The sequence below is a fragment of the Phalacrocorax carbo genome, chromosome 11 (genome assembly GCF_963921805.1).
Source record: "Phalacrocorax carbo chromosome 11, bPhaCar2.1, whole genome shotgun sequence".
Lineage (NCBI taxonomy): Eukaryota > Metazoa > Chordata > Aves > Suliformes > Phalacrocoracidae > Phalacrocorax > Phalacrocorax carbo.
The window spans coordinates 20,972,295-20,986,046 of record NC_087523.1 but is presented as its reverse complement, the minus strand read 5'-3'; the positions used below and the strand labels follow the sequence as shown (position 1 = coordinate 20,986,046).

General features: G+C 43.4%; 1 protein-coding gene across 1 annotated transcript in view; it reads right to left on the bottom strand.

Annotated features, from left to right (window-relative positions):
• Positions 1–2,956: 2,956 nt before the first annotated feature.
• The window catches only part of ALG13 (ALG13 UDP-N-acetylglucosaminyltransferase subunit), a 30,978-nt gene continuing 20,182 nt past the window's right edge, over positions 2,957–13,752 (bottom strand). Inside the window, exons 24-29 of the mRNA XM_064463583.1 lie at positions 13,664–13,726; positions 13,120–13,282; positions 11,715–11,837; positions 6,107–6,147; positions 5,083–5,266; positions 2,957–3,912 (exon numbers count right to left, since the gene is read on the bottom strand). Of these exons, the coding sequence (XP_064319653.1) occupies positions 3,647–3,912; positions 5,083–5,266; positions 6,107–6,147; positions 11,715–11,837; positions 13,120–13,282; positions 13,664–13,726 (840 nt within the window). The 3' untranslated portion in view covers positions 2,957–3,646. The remainder of the gene's footprint in view (positions 3,913–5,082; positions 5,267–6,106; positions 6,148–11,714; positions 11,838–13,119; positions 13,283–13,663; positions 13,727–13,752) is intronic.

The window sequence follows — 13,752 nt, the reverse complement described above, 5'->3', positions numbered from 1 at the left end:
GAAATCAGAAGTGCTCACATCTAAAGAGAGCGGTTCTGTGGCGCTGCCAGCTCATGGATCCTTCCTGCACAGCCCTCAGGTGTTAATTTAATTTGAGCCCCTGCCTTTCATATATAAAAACATGGTGTGGAAAAGGAGGCGGCAAGCATGACTAGCACAGACTTGGCTGCATGACTCTTCTGTTCTGTTCTCCCTTTTAAAGGCTGAAACCCATCCACAAAAAAATAAAGCAAAATGAAAAACACATTTCAGGATCAAATCCTTGCTTTAAAAATCCATTATTATACAACGTACTTCAAGAAGCCTAATAAAGAAAGAAAGAAAAAAACAAATCAATCCGAAGGAAAATAATTGTACCCAGTAGAAATCAATACTCATGGATTTTTCTGTGCTCCTATTTAAAAATAAAATACGCGTACGGCTGGAAGCTTTCGCTGCTACCCCCGTTCACGGCAATTCTGCGATTCTGCTGGGCATGAAAAACCCAGAGCGCTGGTCCGGTGCCGAATTGTAACAGAGCAATAATCAAAGGGTGTGCCAAAGCAGGCCATCGCCAGGCTGACACCGGCTCCCCTCAGACAACACAGACCCTGAGCCCACATCCTGGCACCCACAGGCCACACGTACACGCGCCCCACTCCCCCACCTCCCCAAAAAAACACCAAACAACAAAAAAACCTCAAACAACCCCCTAGAATTCTGCATAATTTGGATGTGAATTATCTCACAGCCTCTGAAAAGGCAACTGCTGTGTAGCAATTAGCCGCTGGAACACTTAACCACAAAACGAGGGATATTATTAGTGCCGGGATGCTGCAGCCAGAGCCGGTGATCTCTGGGTGGGGAAGCGGCTGAAACACAAGCAGGTTAGCTGTGGTGTAGGTACAGCCGTGGCGTTTTTGGCAGCTGTTTTGGTAAGCGATGTAGAGCTATTGCAGCGCAACAAGTCTGGAAAGCAGGACTGAAAGCAAAGACTCCAGCATTCACTTACATTTCTACGCTCTTCTGCTGTTGTTAAAAAGGCAGCGTTTCCTGACCTCCAGAGAGCATTCGTCAACCGGCTCCCGGCCACGCTGCTAACTCTTCCCACAGCCCCTGCTTACTAGTTCAAAAAGATCATTTTGAGCCTAAACAGCTCTGGCAAAAATACATGAATCAAGTCACAGAGGTACCTCTGTATATCAAATCCATAACTAAGTTAACTAGCCATATATTACATATATTATTATAACAACTAATATCCTTTTCACATATATGAAAGCGGCCAACGTGGCCACGATAACCATGACTAATGCTGAATAATCCAGCTACTAGAAGGGTAAGCAAAAACATGCAGAGAATGTGACTGTACCAGAATTATCCGTGTTACTAATTTAAAAAAAAGAAACAAGTTGATTTCAGGAGACAAACTAATACCAACACTTTGCTCCGATAACCATTTGTGTAGAAAAAAGCAGGGCTGTCTCAGTGACAGTAGAAGAAAGGAGACATTATTCATAGCTAAAGCCTGAAAGTGGAAGATATTCACGCCGGAGCTCAACAGCAGCCATTTGGGCTATGACAGATGGCACTTGTGACTGAGGTGAAACGTACTTGACTCCATCGTGGAGACTGTACTTCTTCGGTCTGTTCCACTTTTAAGTGCTAAGTCACATGCTTTGCTGGCTCCTTTAAGAGGTTACGCTGCTGAATGCTTTTTCAGAGAAAGGAGGGAAAAAAATCCTGGGATATCTTCTCCCTTTTCCAGGAAATGCCTGTGCAAGTTGGGTGCTCCTCCAGAGGCAGAAATGCAAAGGCCAAGGCCCTAATTGCCACCAAATACTTTGTAAAATCATTTTGTGTGCATGCTTTGTCAGGTTTGTTTGGTTTGTTTTTTTTTTTTCCTAAAACCAGCACAGCAGCTCATCATGAAATCAGCTATTCAGGGCTCATTTTCATCATGCTTTGACTTTTTACCTGGCTCCTCCATCTTGAACAGCCATTATTAAATCACCAAGTTAAATGTACAGCAATTAGAGATTTGAGGTGACAAACCGAAAGCCAAGCTTGCAACCCTCCCGACAGAGGCTTACATTACCACATTAAGGAAGGAAGTAAGTCTCAGGAGTTCTAAGGAAGTAGGATCAACACCAAAAGTGCTGCATGAATTTAGGATAAAACTGTAGGGAGTCGCTTTTTCCTACTATGTTTTTGATTCCATGGTAACTTAGAAGGGATAGCAAAGGAAATATACCTTTTCCCGCTCGCAGTTCTGCCGTCAATCCCCTTTTCACCACCACTTTGCTACATATAAAGAAAAATTAACAATAAAAAATAATCACTAGCTGTAGCACGGAGACGATTTCAACTTTGGCAAACGGCAGTTTGCTGCTGTCTGAGGCTACTGACTTCATCTCCTCATCTAAAGCAGGCTGTGTTTGAATCTGGGGGACTTGAATTCCCTACAAGATCTGGCCACCATGGCTTTCACAATCCAGCTGGGACCCAAATGCTGAAGTCATGTGAAAGTCAAGAACATTTGTTAAATATGCGTCTTCGCTGGTTTCCCGGGCCCCCGGCACAGAGCCGGCGTAACCCGCCCTTGTCTGTCACCTCAGGACAGGGCTGTGCCACCGCCATGGCCCAGGACTGCGGGCAGGACCCAATTCGCACCCACGTCTTGGTCACTTTGCACACACTGTGCAAGTTTCCATGGAGGACAGAGCCTGTGCAGACGGGCATTTGAAATAACTGCAGCTCACATGCACAGAATATTCAGTGTTTTCTTCCTGAACTTATCAACAAAACCACAGCTAGAGCTTTCCCCTGCACTTCACGCTCACACTGAAAGCTTTTGCTACTCTCAGAGAAGGCTGGAGCAGCCTTATCCCACACAAGACAACCACGGTTTTTTGGTCCAGGCTGTTGGATGACCAACTGTCAGGCACAGAACCTGCCAGCGATAAATGACCACTCGTTTTCAGGTGTTCAATGCTTTTATTTTGTGCTATCAGTGCAAATCAAACACCAAGCTACCACCATTTGTGCAACAGCTTTCACAAAACAAATCTTACAAACATACAGCAATATACAACAGATCGAAACAGGATTCTTACACTTTCAAGGGTCGTGACACCTACGCAGATTAGATTAGAAGAAATACAGCCATTACAAATGCGCGACCACTAGTGGCAAAGAAGTTGTGTTGCGAAATCTGGGAAAGCCAACCTGTTTCCAACATTTTCATCCTCTATGACTCCGTGCCCTATTTTTATCTGTAGTTGTAACAGCAGCCTATTTCAGTGCTTAAACAAGAACCAGGTGTCTAAGTGTTCCAGCGTAACCCCTCACAGAGGTACATGATGCAACATCCCTTTAGTGATAGCGTATGTTTTACACATACTTTATAGTGAAATTCAAGCTTTGTGTTCCCTGTGCTCTAGTTTGCATATGATCTTTTCCTATGGCTTCCTACGTAATCAACTAAAACAACATCTTGGCAAGTCAACCATCGCTAGCATAAACCTAAAGAGAAACATGACGTTTGAATGCAGTTTGGGCTGCGTCAGTCGGTTAATCAGACAGGATAACAATTACAAAACAATATTACATACAGTTGACAAACAAAAGGAACCAAGGGCAAAAAGTAACCTTATAGCTCCCGGATTTACATTCCTTGAGGCATGTCATGAGGTGCGGGGTTAGGTGAGGCAATATAGCTGACTTGGTGCAGCGGTCCAGAGCTTACAGCATTAGGAATTTGGGGAGAGTTTCCATATGGTGGATTTACTGGATGCCACGTACTAATATAGCGATAGGCAGGTACTAAAGAATCAAACCCAGGAAGAGATTGCTGGCTGAAGGGGTCCGACACGACAGGGTAATATACTGGCCCGTAGGACAGGGGTGGAGGCTCTGCGTTTTGAAAGTTGCCTTAAAAAACAGAACAAAATACACACACTTTACCATATTTATGGCCTTTTTATGCAGACTTTCATTACCATGAAGACAGCATTATTTTGATGGCCAAAAGGGAAAATCCATTTAGGTGACAATTTTATGCCCATATATGTCCATCCTAACAGAGGGTCAAAATCATTTGGGGTCTTAAGTTAGACTAGAGGACAAGTTGCTCATCTTCTCACTAAACCCCGTTCAGGAATTGCTTAGCAGCATTCGGCACTGGAGTGGCAGCTTCTCCAAGAGGGACTCGGGTAGAGAGCTAATATATTCTTCCTCTATTTGATCTCTGACGAACTGACACTAACCTATGCAAAAGAACCACCCTAGTGAACAGGCTGAAGCGTTATCAGAGCAATAAGCCCGAATGCCTCTGAGCAATGGTTTTGTTGCAGTGGCCCCTTTCCAACACTGACCATTTGCCATGTTCCATGGATTTTAATGAGCTAGGCATATGACCTTTTTGACATCTTTTTCCTCATTTAATACAATCCGCCTATTTACTGCCAAGTGTATCCACAGGGTTGTTATAAAGCTGTTAGGTGAAGCTACTTTTTGCTGTAAATTTTTGCTGTAAGTTTTGTTGTAAATTTTAGTAAGAGATGCAGCTAGCAATAAGGGCTACTCAAGAGATAACAGCTCAGCATGCTGCACCTAAAACCAAGGTCTGCAACATCTTCCTTTTAAAAATTCCCGTGGAGTTGAAGTACTTCTGCTCAGTGCTTGCCAAAACCCAACCGTCTCCTTTACTTTAAATACAGGCATTCTGTTTTGATACCATGACTATTTGCTTATCAGTAAGCAAAGAGATTCCTTCACAGTTTTAGAAAAAGTTTTCTTCAGTTAAAATTAGCATAGATAGGACAGGCCTAGAAAGGATTACTGCTCCCTTTTCATGGCTTTACAAAGCCCTTGACACATTGGTGGCTTCACCAGTGACTCTGACATACTTTAGGTAGTACAAGTGGCAGAGGAACTTGTGATAACCCCTTACAAGGCTCACTCTGTATTCTTCCCACCCTCAAACTTCCTACAGGATAGCAAAGCTGCAGGGAAGCAGCTCCTCTGAAGCAGTCATGCTCTCATAACCTATTCCCTCACTTCTCCTTGGTGGTGTATGTGGACCTATACTCAAATACTAACCATTTGCAGGTGCTTCCAAGGGAACCTGATGGACTTCAGTTCGCCCAGCATCAGTGTAGAGCTGAGGTACTGACTGATCTAGGGCAGGAACTGGCTCAGCGTATGCTGGATAAACTTCCACAGGTGATGGTGGCAGCACTGGCTGTACATATACCATGGAAGGCCAATAGCTCTGATGACAGTACTTTGAGAAAAGAAAAAAAAAAAAACAAGGTCATGCATACAACCACATGCTCTCCCCATCCCTACTCCAAATCACTATTAGTTTCAGATCTAAAGTTAGGGAGAAGTGCGTTTTTTCCTTCCTAGCCCCTTACGATACTGCACACACCAAAAACACCCAATACAGCCTACCAGAAAAGATACTGTAATACCTGCAGCAACAGCCACCTCAGTTCCACATTGCTGTTGGGTCAGAAATCTTTACAGAGAAAGGAGATTCCCACCTATCGACTTTGTCATAGTCAAAGAGATTTTTTCCTATTTCTTCAGCTGAAGCAGCTGACCTTACTACTTTTCCTTCCCTGAGCAGCAGCACTGACACTGCATATGACTGCTGGTGCAGAGACAACTCTTCAGGAGAGCAAGAGTTCCCAGAACACAGAGAAATGGTGCTAACCAGTCTGAACAGAGCTGTACAAGTCCTAGAAGACTCAAACCACACATCTCTAAATGGTCTTTGATGTCTTGTCTAAGTACACAAATTTTCTTAAGAATGGCTCAGGTTCTTCCCCTTATCTTCATGGAAAGAACAATATTTATCCACCATCCTCTGCAAAAAACAAAAACAAAAACACCACCACCACAACCCAAAGTAAAACAGCTAAACAGACATACTAGTGTGCTTCACATTTTGAGTTAGAACTTCCTGAGCTATATTTAATCTCCACCAAGCAAGCCTCTATGTATTAATAGTTAAGTGCACAGGATGCACATTTAGCACACTTGGAAGTCTTAAATACATCGGTACATTTGTCAAGAAAAACAGCGGTTTTTACAGGCAACTCATTTTAAAAGCACTTACTTGCAATCCCAGATTAAAATAATACCGCAAGACCTTTGTATCTGAAATTAAAGGATATGACATTAAAGAGCAGGAGAGTATAAACCGAGTAGCAAAAGAAATTTACACACATAAGAGCATTTTAAGTTATGCTTAAGGGATAAGAGCATTTTAGCACTTTTTCTTTAAGTTTTGAGAGCAAAGAATAGATCTTGAATATAAATAGTTCTTAAAATTAGTTTATCTTTTTAAATTAATCCACTTAGATATTTGTGCAATAGTAGAGCATTTGTCTGACCAACTTACTATCAAACTTCAACAATTACATTAGCTTTAATTTTGGTTTATTCATCTTGATTACTCAAGTGAGAATTGTCAGCGTTGTTACACATCTCCGCTGTCTAGGCAACTAGGACTTAAGCAATTCTGGCTTCCTGTTTAGGCTGGGGTTTTAGAGGAAAAAGTATTTTATCAAATAAGAATTTGATTATGAGCCCCTAAATTAAGCTGACCACTAAAGGCACTCCCTCACCACAGAAATGAGAAAGGGTGTGGAAACACACAGACAGGCAGAAGCGGCCTTCTCATACACCAGGGACAATTCACCCCAGTGCACACACATTATATACACCCTCTGCATACACCTTGCAAACGCCCGCACCGGGCCGGCATGGAAGACAATGGTCCAACTCCATAGAGACTCCAGCTTCATGCTGCTTCTGCCCAGCGTTAAGTCTGGCTCTGCCACTATCGCCATCTTCAGAGCTTTGTTGAGTAACGACCACAGCGGCATGTCAATGGGGACGACATATGCAGCAATCCTAAGACCTTTTGACCCAGTTTTGGGGGTCCCCCAAATTCTTGTATCAAGTCAGAAAGTGGAGGGGAGGAGGGAAAAAGGAATATGTTCCTTCCTTCGAAGGGTACTTAGCTCCCTGCTTTCTTACAAGTAGTCTTTTACTTCTGTCTTCCATGTACTGAATAATTTGCCCCCAGGCAAATACCTGGGGAAGCAGTCTACAGCTTCCTCAAGATGGGAGGAGGAGGGGCAGGCACTGATCTCTTCTCTCTGGTGACCAATGCCAGGACCCGAGGGAATGGCAGGGAGATGTGCCAGGGGAGGGTTAGGCTGGGCATTAGGAAAAGGTTCTTCCCCCCAGAGGGTGGTGGAGCCCTGGAACAGGCTCCCCAGGGAGGCATCACGGCACCAGCCTGGCGATATTCCAGAAGCGCTTGGACAAGGCTCTCAGAGACACGGTGTGAATTTGGGGTGTCCTGTGCAGGGACAGGAGTTGGACTCTATGATTCTTGTGCGTCCCATCCAGCTCAGGGCATTCTATGATATGCTGAGAAGCAAACCTAGATGCGTGGAGAGACTTTGAAAGCACTCTCCAAGAACAACAGGGTTTTCAACTTGGAAACGCAGTTCCAACTGTCCAAAAGCAGTGAAACAGTTTTTTAAAGGTTTAAACTTGACGCTGAAAGGAGGAAAAAGAAGAGCACGCATGTTTTAATTCTATGATGCAGTTCTAGAACTGTGCATGAAAAAACATTGTTGAAAGGCTCAGGAAGAGCAAGTCACCTATTCCACAGCAATAGGTTTGCAGATGCGTGTGTGCACACACACAGAGTTTGCTTCAGCACTGCTGGGAGCTGAAAGGGAGAACAGAGACAACTCAAAAGCAGTGAGCCACAAGGGCTTCAACCTAGCAACACCTCCAGAGCTACCACCTTCTTACCACCTACCTGCTTCCCCCTAGACCACGGCCTTGGCTCCACATTGCTCCCGTCTGCCCTGCTGCCGCACACGCACACTTTCCCAGCCCTGCTCTTCTACAGCACTGCGTTTCATATTTTGCTGCAGACAGGCACAGCGTCAGAAACACCACCCCCAGCCTTGAAACGCACAAGGATTTGTTCCTCTGTTGCTGCTGCCAATTCTCAGCTCTTCTACTGTTCAGCATATTTGATCAGGACAACAATCCACACAGCTATTTTAGGAAGCGCACGCAGATCCTTCCTCACATCTAACAGCTGTAAGCTTACTTCTGAAGTGCTGGTGATTTGGCTGTGACATTGACCACAGTCAGTAAAATATTAAAAATAACCCATAGGATCCCATAAATGCCAACTTTTTACTATCTAGCTGAAACTGCATCTACATTTGGAACAAGTTTGTGGGTTTTTTTTTTTTCGAAATCTGATTTTGTTCTTCAGTTGTTTATGCAAATCTATGCAAAACAAGCATAAAAACTGAATGAAACAGCTGCTTCATAGCAGCGATAACAGTACAAAGGAAGAGCTGGGAGACTGAAGTGACAAACTGATACTGGAAATACTGACGTCTGGAATGCTGGAACAGAAGCCAGTACAGTAGGAGACCGGTTTTTGTTTATATTCCTCTTTCAGATGTCTAGAAATCAAGTCAATCTTCAGCAAAACATGCCTACCTTACAAAGCAATAGCTAAGCCAAAAAAAGTTAACCAACCTGACATGAAAGACCATGTTGACTATCAATAAAAATCCCATCTTACAATGCATTGGGACAAAAATTACCATGAAGTTTTTACTGTGCTGATGGGAAGCTCTGGTCAATCCTGACTACTCCTGCAGTCTCTGGAACACAGTAATACCAAGTGGTCTTTTATCAACAGCTCCTTCAAATACAAGGGATCAGGCAAGGGTAGGACACCTAAGGCCACAATGTTAGTAAACATATGGCGTAAGGCCTAAGCTCCGTTAAAAAAAAGATCCCAGAGATGAAAATGGCAACAAATGCAGATGTACCGAGTAATACTAAGGCGTATGGCAGGTTTTCCTCCCAAGTCCAGGACTTAGTCTCTTGACAAGTCACACTCCCAATCTATACCAGGCCTGCAGGTATCTTTAGCAAAGTGCACAGAACTCTAGGTCAAGTACCCCTACATGCTTTATCCTGCACTACTCCAAAGCTGCTGGATCTCTTAAAGGCCACATACACTGTACTACAGCAGACTGACACCATAAATGCTACATGAAATTCCTGATCTAAGGTTGGTAGTTAAATCCTTAAAAAAATTTCTGGAGTCTATGCCAAGAAGGACATGGGCAATATTATGTAGAGTGACTCAGCTGAAGAGCTACAGGCAGGGTCTGAAGAGGTTATTAATCCACATCCACTCCAGATTCTTGTCAGTACACTTAACACCCAATTCTCCCAAGTGCTGAAAGCCTCAGTTAAGGGCATTCAACTAAAGCTGAAAACCATTAACTCTGATGTGCGCACAGTATCATCTAGAGTGATACTACTGCAGCAGGGAAGTGGAAAACAGGAATATTCAAGATTAACGAAACCAGGAACTGAGAGCACCTCCAAGAAAGCAGAGTCACTGCAAGCACATCAGCAGTACCTGGGAAAGCAGCAGGCCTTTGAGCAGCCATGCCATTGTGTTTTGGAACCTGCCTTTTTCCAGATCAACTTCAGACAAGACAAGCATGTTACACGGTAAATGCAGCTGAAAGAATCCATAGCATTTCAGCCCAAAGTTGTTCTGCAACCTACCAGATGATATCTGCATTTCAGGTAGCTACAAGAGTAGCTCTATCTTATCTGAAATGAGCCCTCTAGGATTAACACGTTGAGGAGAGTCCCACACAGGGACAACAGAGCCACTTTAGATGGCAAGACATTGAATCAAGCATGAAAACAATTTGCATTGCTAAAATATTTTATGCACCATCTTCAAATAACAGGTTTTTGGAATAAAAGGCAAAAGCATTACAGTCTGATGCGAAAAGAGCTACAACTGCCATATACCTGAAATACAGTCACTTACGAGGAGATGTTTTTTTCTGGTGGGGGAGGTGGGGAAGGAATCGAAGTCAGACGCTTATAGTGAAACTACACTTTTCAAAACAGTGCAAAAACAAACACTTAGATTTCACAGACCCTACACAGACACAAGCCAGTTCTTTCCCTCACTCACCCCTGAATGAAAAGCTACTCTCTACTCCAGAGAACACGGGAGATTCATACACTTGAACTGAAGCTTCTAAGTCTGATAAAATCATGTCATCTGCTGTATCTATAGACAACTATTAGAATAAGCCAGTACAATGCACAGACTTTCAACATATCCAGTGTACAGGGGGATATTTAAAAAGCCTATGTACTTCAGCAAACATGCAGAGACATACTCACTACTTACCAACAAAAACATAACCAGCCAGCCCATTTTGCACTGCTGCTCTTCCGAGGAGGCTACAGCTTACCTCTAGCTCGGCCTCACTATTGCCAAAAATAGCTTCCCCCCATGCTCCCTGCCAGAGAAGGCAAATAGCTGAAGTTGTTGTACGTGATGCAGTGGCAACGCAGGTTAACCATAACTAAACTTCAACTCCTATTCAGAGCATTTCTGCTCCAGTCTGAGCACATTAGGGCAAGCTGAATTGGCCGTCAGATGAACAAGCAGGCTGAATAACCAAGGTCTTGTCTTTTTTTTTTTTAACAGCCATTCAAGTTTTTAGCCCTTAGTGCAGTCTGAGCCAACGCACCATCAAAAGACCGAGCAAAGGGACACGCCCAGGGTAGAGCATTTTCTGCAGCTGTCCAAAGCTACACACAACCAACAATCCTTATCAGCTATGATAAGGCACTGCACCACAAAGTTTTATCTGCCTCTCGACAAGTGTGCAGTGATGAAATGGTGGCACGCTTGGGCCTCACAACATTCCCCACCGAAAGAAAAACAAGTTACATAGCATAATGGCAAGCAGTACTGCTATTCTGTAGCCGAGAGGCACTTAGCTTGCAAGAAGGACAGCAGACAGCTTGATCTTTGGGTTATTAAACAAAGCTCTGCGAATTACAGACTCTGTTTATGCCTTGTGAGCCATAAGCCTGACAGAATAAGGGGATAAATTAACAACAACAAAAATACGTACGTGCCCGTTGCACTGCTTACCAAGCTTGGCTGGCTGATGCCGATATTCTTAAATTGTAGGAGCAAGTTGACTAAAGATCACCACTTTCAAAACAAAGTCCACATTCAGCTGATAAAGCTGAAAGCGGTTTCTGAGCTGCTCTGCTGGTAGGTTCTACATTGGTCTTAGCACAGGTGCTGATTAATAGCTGAAATGTACCTTAAACACTGTCATAACTGATGACAGTATATGAAAAGGCTATATGCCCAAGGAACAAAATGATCCTGTGCTTTATCCCCGGTTTATGATACCACAAAATGACATCTTGGAGCCACACGGAAAAACAACACAATATCCCACTGAACTATGCAACAGCACGACTTCATAAAAAATACAGATTATTTTTTTTTTTACATCAATTATCAGAAAAATGGTTACTCCACCAAGAACCAGTATGATATAGGCCAAGCACTCTCTCCCTCAGTACTCATTTCTTTAGGTTGCTGTTGAAACCTGCAGCAATCACATATTTGAGTAAAATATGAACTTGCTATTCAGAACTAGAAATTAAAATGTCGTTAGCATAAGCATCCATATTATTTCTCACTCCCTACGAGCTGCGAAGAGCCTTTTCTTCTCACTATAGGTGTTCTGTTTCCATGGAGAACACAACTCAGAAGCGTGCCGAAGAGCAGCAGTAGTAAAAGCACAGAATACCATCATTACCTCGAGGCAGGTCACTGCCACTGGGATCACAAGAGTAAGGTGGAAGAATGGCACCAGCTTCTCCCACCTCACTGACTGGAGGAAGAGGAGCTGAATAAATTGGGAATGGCACCGAAGAAAGTGCTACAATTAAAAGGAAACAAAAGTCAAGTCAAATTTGCAACAGCACGTCAAATGAGCAAGATGCCAAGTTACACAATTAAGCATGCACTTCTTTGTCATCTCAGTGCCCCTAAGTACAAGCTTTAACCAAAATCTCTTTAGTAATCACTTTAGAAGAAGTCCAGAAGAAATTTTAAAACCAGATGGGAAGGCTCCAATCTCACAAGCCTTAACCGTCTGTCTATCTGCAAGCTTCATATTCCAGTGAAGAATAAATGTCTTTTTCAATCATTTCTCCATAGTAGAAGGCAGGCCAGACTTTCCTTACGTAACTGTCTGTCCTAGAACAACAGGGAACAGACTAATCACTTTAAGTCATCAGAAGTGTGACAGTAAGCCCACAAAAACGGGGGAAGGTTCAAGACATGTCAGGCCAAATCTATTTCGTACAGGCTACTGTTAAATATTCATTAGGTGGCCCACACCTCTAACACACCAGCATGTTATTTGCAATGGCATCAGTGAGTAGACAGCTTAGAGAACTGTGCTGACTCAACTCTTCTGCAGAGTGGAAAAAAATGAACGAAGAAGAAAAATAGAGAAGGGAGACAGAATTGAGCAGAATCAAAGGTGGAGGGTTTTTTGGATGCTAAATGAAGAGTTACAGAAGACATGAAAAGGCCTCTTTACGAGAAGGGAAAAAAGCAATTTTTTTTCTTAACAGACATTTCACAAGAACAAAGCAAATACAGCATTTCAGATGGTAAGTGCACCACGTGACAGATCACAAATTTGATCTCCTTGCACAGAAATAACTAAGCACAGGAGCTCACTAAGGGCCACAAAAATGCATCAGATGCTTGTGTGGATCCTGGACCATCACAGCCAATGACTCGTTTGGAAGGGATAGTAAAGCCTCAGAACCAATATCACAACGAGGGGAAGATTAGCTGTAGGAAATAAGGGGAGAAGGGAGCTGCCACGAACCTCTGCCTTCTGAAAAGAACTTTCTAGCAAAACACTTGGCATTGATGGCTGAAGGTGGCAAGGGGGGAACCCAAAGCAGAGACCTCCAGTTCTATGCAGATTCAGGGGCAATTGTCCCCTTCAAAACATGAAAGCAAGAAGTCAGCAGCGAAGTTACAACTACTATTAAGTCATTTTAAGCCAAAGCAAATTACATGGTTTTTTTTTAAAGCCTTTTAAACGTTTGTCTTGGATAGGTAGAAAAAAAAAGTGGGAGGGGAAGAGGTAATTGAAAACTTAGCCATCCAAGCCCATAGCCGTAGTACGTACACTCTACCTGGCCTCCCTATAGAAAGGGGAGATACTATGACTGGCTGAACTGCTGTTTGTGGGGGAACTGCTGTTGTGACACTGGCTGGAGTGCAGGCAGCGGAATTTGAGAAGCCTGTAGGTGGAGCAGCACCTGTTGAAGTTGAGATTGCCGCAGAGTTCACCAACACCTGGAAAAGAGTCAGAACATTCAGCAGACCGCCTCTACAACTGGATTTGACAAAGACTACGGAAATATCACATAGTGCAAGAATTCTCACTTCACATAAATGCATTCTGGAAGTCCTAGCTGTAAAGGGAGCTAACTCTCCAAGTTCTCTAAAAATTGGCTTAAAAATACCAGTTTAGAGTTGCAGACACCTGCAAGGCATCTGCTCACCCTTCCGTTTTGCTTATATGGAACTGTATAGGGAATCATTTGCTTATAGGGAATTGTATTCTTCGCTACAAGATACTATAAGAGGCAGCTAGAGGGACCCCACAAACTGATGCTAACCAAGCAGAGCAGTCACCTCTCCACATGGTTACCACAATGAAGTACTAGGTACTACCTTCTGAGGATAGCTGTAGGAAGCCACTCCATCCTGAGGTGACACAGAGACTGGCCCTTCTTCCTGAAGGGATTCCAAAGCAAAGCATG